At 48.5% G+C, this 7,492-nt stretch overlaps 1 protein-coding gene across 1 annotated transcript; it reads left to right on the top strand.

The window, feature by feature from the left end:
* The first annotated feature begins 3,501 nt into the window (after positions 1-3,501).
* Positions 3,502-5,939, top strand: LOC144138979 (uncharacterized). Its single transcript, XM_077671483.1, has 3 exons — positions 3,502-4,289; positions 5,471-5,580; positions 5,931-5,939. Exons 1-3 carry the CDS (start codon positions 3,608-3,610, stop codon positions 5,937-5,939), a joined length of 801 nt encoding a protein of 266 aa, XP_077527609.1. The 5' UTR covers positions 3,502-3,607.
* Positions 5,940-7,492: the final 1,553 nt, after the last annotated feature.

Raw genomic sequence — 7,492 nt, forward strand, 5'->3', positions numbered from 1 at the left:
AACTCTAACCAACAACCTTAGAAAGCTTTGGAAAGTTGTTAATCCGCACGAACGGCGCACTGTTGCATTGAAAAATGAAGCTGGCGATGATATGAGCGATGCTGACAGCGCCAAGTTGTTCAATGCTACCTTTTCATCAGTTTTTACTAACGAATCCCACATATCCTTTTCTACGTTACTGAATCTTATTATGCTTTTTATGCCACCAACTTTTATCCCAGGAGGTACTTCGTTTGCTCTCGATAAAGCGAAACTGTCCTTCAGCAAGTGTGGATGAAATCAATTCTAAAGTTCTTAAAAACCCCAAATTCATTTATTCAGTGATTTTATCGCTAATATTCTTACATTCACTTAGTACAGGGCATTCACTGGACGACTGATGGGTGAGAAAGGAAGCTACGTTCTTCAAATCATACAACAAAAGCAGCCCCTAAATTATCACCCCATCTCTCTAACACCCCTTTAAAATCATAGGACGCGTCATCTAATCCCAAATTATTCGCTTTCTCGACGCGAATAGCTTGTTCCATTGTGCGCAGCATGGGTTCCGTAATGGTTACTCTCGCGAAACCCGATTAGCCCTTTTTCACCAAAATTTTTTATACCAGGCTCGATACAAGCCTGAAGACTGACGCAATGTTTGTGGATCCCTGGGAATCGTTTGACAGGGTACCCCATAAGAGATGGCAATGAAACTCAATTCCTTAGATATATACCCCGACATTTTAACTTGGCTCGAAGAATTTTTAACTAACCGCTCCCGGTTTGCTTCCCTCTATGCAGTTCTCTCTAGTACCCTTCCGTTAACACCAGGTGTCTCACAAGGCTCCGTTCTTAGGCCTCTTCTGTTCTGAATTTAAATTAGCCACGTAGCTGCGCATTTCTTCTCGAGCACCCGTATTATTCCCCGATGACTGTGTAATCTATCGGTCAGTCACTGACCTCACGGCTCAAACAGCGAGCCAAGATTACCTTAACCACGTGAAAGCATGGTGCGCCTGCGGGCTTACGAAACTTAATCCTAACAAATGAAAAACAGCCTCATTCCACCACCACCACAACCCCTTTCTGTTCCCGTTCGTATTTGGTAGTGTTGCCCACGAACATGTACAGTCGTGTAAGGATCTAAGGTGTCACCCTACTCAATGATCTGAGCTGGCGCGTATGTTACTAACACTAAATCATCTGCAGACTAATCTGTAGGCTTCCTTGAACTTTATGTTCGCCATGCCGCAAAAAAATGTCCAGCTACAGGCGTACAAGTCGCTTATCCCGTCCAAATTGGAATATTCGTCTGCAATCTGGAGGCCCCACCCAGCACATCTAAATGACTCACTAGAAGCAGTTCAAAGCCATCCTATTAGGTTCATTTTACGTATCCGTATAATACCGGAGTATCATTCCTCAAAAAAGAATCGGCTATTTTAAACCTCGACGTACGCCACCGCATTCCGAGCCTGTGCCTTTCTCACAATTTTGTTCACAACCCGCTCCGTTATTCCTACATTATTCCACCAGACCGCATACGTCACCGTACTAGTCATATGCACTTCAAGTAGCCCGACCACGTAGTAAAACACTTTTTCTGTCACTTTTTCTACGTCGTTCTTTATACGGACCACAAAGGACTGGAATGACCTTCCTGACGACGTTATCGCCATTTCCTGCCCATAAGAACTTTGGACCAACTGTCTACTGATCTTTCACAATAAAAACTCGAGGCTACAATAAATGCTGCAACGATTCTGCTGAGCAATACGGAAATGGATCAAGACCATAGCTTGTCATCTTGGCCTTTTTGACGGCTATCTAAGGCTTCTTAACAACCACCTTAACACCCAAATAAAGTGTTGTGAGCGATGAAGTTATGGCTGTATTTAGATGAGATTCCCGCATACTATTCAATCAGAGTAAAAAACGCAGGGAAAGGGTTTTTGAGTGTACAAAGAGGCGTGAAGTTTTTAAGTAAGTATCATTACAATCGTTTTAAAACCATGTTTTCGTTTCAAGTTCTACGGCTGAAAACGGTAACCGAAGCAGTGTTGCCAGAAAATGTGGTTTGAAACCCCAATTCTAACTTCATACGTGTGCGCACTAGACGAATAAAGGGGCTTCTAAGCAATGTTTCATAAGAAATCTCATTTTTTACCCGCCCCCCATGTAATACCCCCTAAAGGGTCTTTCAGTAAATAAAGTGATGTTGTGATGTGATGTCATCGCATCGCATACACTGGCAGCGTGTTAACCTTGAAGGAGGGCGCCTGGACGAAATACGCGAACAGACTTGGAAACTTGAGGGGATTTTGTACTGACGAGCCTCCGACTTGTAACGGGTCTGTGACAGGACTAGGTCGCCTTACCCCAGTGCGCGGTCCCGGACTGGCCGATGGCTGAATTTTGAAGTTGCGTTCTTCTTCTTTCTCTGCTTCTTCAAATGTGTGCCACGATCGTACAAACTGACTCGTCGTGGTCAAATGCAAGCAGGTTCTAAATAAAACAACCCTTTACTCGTGCGTCAAAAAAATAAAATAAAACGACGCACTTATCTATAGACAGCAAATTTTCGTGGAAAAATTTTACTAGTCTGGAGAATACTGAATTGCACAATTGCAGTTCGTACCCCCCGCTCGTGCCATGGGCTCGTGCCATGTTGTAGCCAATAAATGCTGCAACAATTCTGCTGAGCAATACGGAAATGGATCAAGACCATAGCTTGTCATGATCGCCTTTTTGACGGCTATTTAAGGCTTCTTAACAACCCACATAACACCCAAATAAAGTGTTGAGAGCGATGAAGTTATGGCTGTATTTAGATGAGATTCCCGCATACTATTCAATCAGAGTAAAAAACGCAGGGAAAGGGTTTTTGAGTGTACAAAGAGGCGTGAAGTTTTTAAGTAAGTATAATTACAATCGTTTTAAAACCATGTTTTCGTTTCAAGTTCTACGGCTGAAAACGGTTACCGAAGCAGTGTTGCCAGAAAATGTGGTTTGAAACCCCAATTATAACTTCATACGTGTGCGCACTAGACGAATAAAGGGGCTTCTAAGCAATGTTTCATTTTTGTAACTTATACGTTGCTCTGTTACGTCTATGGGAAATATAGGAATGTAATGACACGCCTGTTTCTGGAACCCACTCCTGCTTTTCATGTACTTCAATCAACAAAGAACGCTGGGTGATCAAGAACGAAGTGATCAGTAAAAAATACTGAAAATATTTTACTCATTCAATCTGCCGTATTGTTGACAAGATAATAAAACACCCCTAAGTTATATAAATAATAGATATTATTTTGGGATCTTATGCAACCTCCGTAATGGGAGGCAACCGATTGGTTAATTGTTACTAAAGTGCGGCCGTTACCGAGAACCATGCTGTGGTGTCACCTGGTTTCAGCCAGCTGTCTAGTGGCGCCGCCCGTGACAAGGGACACAGGGGGGCGTGCTTGAATAAAGTACTTCTTGTTGTGACGCCGACGGCTAAAGTGGTGTCTGCTCTGGCCCCGACGAAAACAGCGTCGGGGTCAACATAAAACACAACATGGGGTCAGAAGTGGTCGAATAGACGCCTTCACTTATCCTTACTGTGGCAGAAGAAGAAATTATGGCCGACGAGCAACAGACTCCTGAATGCAAGTGGCTCGGGATTTCGCTTCGGCAACCCGACGCGTTCGACTTCAACAACGCTGCGTCTAGGCCAACGTGGAAAACACGTTACGAGGACTACGCAGCGGTCTCCGGAGTATGCCACGCCTCTGCTGAAGTGCAAGTACGCTCACTTTTGTACTGTATGGGCCCCGAAAGTCGACCTCTGCTCGACACTTTCTCGCTTTCTGCGGACGAGCTGCTCTCCTACGAGACCGTCGTCAAGCGTTTTACCGAACACTTCGTGCACCCGGCTAACGAGCTCTATGACTCCTCTCGCTTTCATAAGCGCACTCAGGAACCTGGCGAAAGTGTCGACGCTTATTACGCAGAATTATGCAGACTTGTGAAGCGCTGCAACTACCCGTCTGTTCAAGTCGAAGAGCGCCTCGTGCGGGATAGGTTCGTGGTCGGCCTCAGAGATGCTCGCCTCTCGGAGCAGTTGTGCCGTAATTCCAAGTTGTCGCTAAAGGAAGCTTGGACTCAGGCGCGGCAGTGGGAAGACGCCGAGAAAGAAAAAACGGCAAAAGGAACCGTTGGAGGATTTTCACCAGTCGAACTAGACGCAGCCAAAGCTCACAAAGCGCCGCGACGTCCGGAGGGCAGGCAGCGGTATGCGCCGCTCAAGACAGAACTCTCCGGTGCCGCTACTTGTTCTTTCTGCGGACGTTTGCCGCATCCTCGCTCAGAATGCTCAGCACGTGCGTCCCTCTGCAATCATTGCCGAAAGAAAGTACATTTTGCTGAGGTATGTCGTTCCCGCAAAGCAAACGCGACCAAGCTCGCCACTATCCACTTGCATACGGTCGTCGCACCCGCGCACGCCAAGTACGTGGATGTCACGGTAGACAATTGCACGGCCTCTTTCAAGGTGGACTCCGGTGCGGAAGTTTCGGCAGTGCCAGCTGATTTCCCTGCAGTACCCCTTCAGCTCGACAAAGTGGACAACTTGTTGACTGGTCCAGGAGGGCAACTGCTTCATGTGCTGGGATCGTACGTCGCCCAGCTCTTGTGGCAAGGGAAATGATGTGAACAGCGACTCTATGTGGTGCAGTCACTCACAACTCCACTACTGGGTTTCCCCACGCTGCAGGCACTGGAGGTCGTTAAATTTCTTGGAGACGTAGCGACTCCCCCTTCGAAGCATCATGCGGAACTGTTTAAGGGCCTCGGCACGTTGAAAGAAGAGTACCAAATCAGACTGAAACCTGACGCCGTACCATTTTCACTCAGTGCACCTAGACGTGTCCCCATCCCACTGCAAGGGGTGGTTCGACAAGAACTCGAGAGAATGGAGGCCGACGGGGTCATTCGTCGGATAGATAAGCCAATACATTAGTGTGCGGGACTCGTGGCAGTTCCAAAAGCCTCGGGTGGTTACCGACTTTGTGTTGACCTGACTCGTCTGAATGAGTTCGTACTTCGAGAACGCCACATATTGCCAACCGTCGAGCAAGTTCTTGGTCTGATAGGCGACGCAAAAGTTTTTTCTAAGCTGACGCTACAGCAGGGTTTCACCAGGTCAAGCTTGCTCCAGAGTCTCAAGAGTTGACAACATTTGTAACGCCTTTTGGTCGATACTGTTTTTGTCGCCTGCCGTTCGGTATCACATCGGCTCCTGAATATTTTCAGAAGCAGGTGGCAAGGATCCTCGAGGGTCAAGAAGGTGTGGCAAATATGATTGACGACTTCCTTGTCTTCGCTCGCGACAAGGAAGAGCACGATGCCCGTTTGGAGCAAATCCTCTGTCGTCTCTCCAAAGCCGGAATAACTCTAAATCGAGACAAGTGCTGCTTTGGTGTGTCGGAAGTGCCTTTCCTAGGTGTGGTTGTCTCAGCCGATGGCATCAGACCCGATCCAGAAAAGTTGGAGGCTCTCAAGACTCTTGAAGCGCCCAAGGACATCGCCGAACTTCGCCGACTTCTCGGGATGGTGAGCCACCTAGCTAGGTTCCTCCCTAACATCTCCGAGATTACAGCACCCCTGCGCGCGCTTCTGAGCAAGAAAACGGCCTGGTCCTGGAACCACGAACAAGAGTCAGCCTTCAGCAAGATCAAGCAACTGCTGGTATCAGATAGGTGCATGGCTAAATATCACCCCTCCTACGCCACCACGATTTCGGTGGATGCCAGTTCTTTCGGACTTGGAGCAGTCTTACTTCAAACGCAGCCTTCAGGAGAACGTCGACCAGTGGCTTTTGCTTCTCGCTTCATGACGGTCACGGAACAGAGGTATAGTCAGACAGAGAAGGAAGCTCTTGCGGCGACATGGGCAATGCGCAGGTTCGATGAGTTCGTACGGAGCATAAACTTTGCCGTGGAAACGGATCATCAACCACTAGTCACTCTGTTTAGCGAAATGGAACTGGATATGCTCCCTCCTCGTGTTCAAAGACTGCGCCTCAAGCTCATGCACTACCAGTTCACCATGCAGTATGTCCCAGGGAAACTACTAGCAACTGCTGATGCTCTCTCAAGGATACCACCGAAGGTTTCTTCTCCCCTTGACTCGGTGGAGTTGTTCGCAACAGAAGTTGTTAGCAACGCATCCTCAACTTTGCCATTGAATCCGGATGACGTCAAAATAGCCCAAAGCACGGATGGCGAGTGCACCGGTGCAAAGCGAAAGCCAGAGACTCGGTGTGGTGGCCGGGGATTGCTAAAGACATCGAGTCCATGGTAGCCCGATGCGAACAGTGTGCACGCACTCGGATTAATCCAGCGGAGCCACTTATTTCCACACCCTTACCGAGCCGCCCATGGGAGGTTCTGGGCATGGATCTCTTCCACAGCAAAGGACAAACGTTTTTGCTCCTCGTGGATTATTACTCCCGCTACCCTGAGGTTATTACCTTACGGTCGCCCACAGCTTCTGCAGTCGTCCAGGTGCTCAAGAGCATATTTGCTCGACATGGTATCCCAGAAGTTGTGAGATCGGATAACGGGCCACCCTTTTCTTCCCATGAGCTCAAGAGGTTTGCCGACTCCTATGGGTTCACCGTTGTGACCAGCAGCCCGCACTTTCCTCAGTCAAACGGAGAGGCTGAAAGGATGGTCCGCACGGTGAAAGAACTGCTTGTCAAATCGAGTGACCCACATCTAGCTTTACTCAGCTACAGAGATACCCCGGGCGTGAATGGCTTCAGCCCAGCTCAACTCCTAATGGGAAGGCAACTCAGAACTCGCTTACCGAAGATGAAACAGTTGCTGCAACCGTCCTGGCCTGCTAGAGACACAGTGGCCACCAGTGATGCATCTTACAAGATCAAAAGTGAGTGCAACTTCAACCAACACCATCAAGCCAGGCCACTGTCTCTGCTGGAGGCGGGAGAAGGAGTGTGGGTTCAAACCGAAGGAGTTCGAGCTACGGTGTTAAGTGAGGGCCAACGACCTCGCTGTTATATTGTAGAGACTGATCAAGGTGCAGTCCTGCAGCGTAATCGGCGACACCTGTCGGGGTTCTCACAGCCGAATCAAACAGACCCTAGAATTCCTATGGACACAACGCAGGGTGCTTCTCCTGCAAATCCAACGGTGGAGATACCGAACGCTGCACCGAACGTAGCAACAGATGTCGGCAGTGACCATCGAGACGATGGTGTTGTGAGAACGCGTAGTGGTCGTCGTGTAGTTCCACCAGCCCGTCTGAACTTGTAAAGCTACACAAGTTCTTGAAGGAAGGAGGTGTTGTGGTGTCACCTGGTTTCAGCCAGCTGTCTAGTGGCGCCGCCCGTGACAAGGGACACAGGGGGGCGTGCTTGAATAAAGTACTTCTTGTTGTGACGCCGACGGCTGCGGTGGTGTCTGCTCTGGCCCCGACGAAAACAGCGTCGGGTTCAACATAA

This window comes from Haemaphysalis longicornis, unplaced genomic scaffold, assembly GCF_048455015.1.
Source record: "Haemaphysalis longicornis isolate Haplotype H1 unplaced genomic scaffold, Haemaphysalis longicornis Haplotype H1 scaffold_5, whole genome shotgun sequence".
In the NCBI taxonomy this organism is placed as follows: domain Eukaryota; kingdom Metazoa; phylum Arthropoda; class Arachnida; order Ixodida; family Ixodidae; genus Haemaphysalis; species Haemaphysalis longicornis.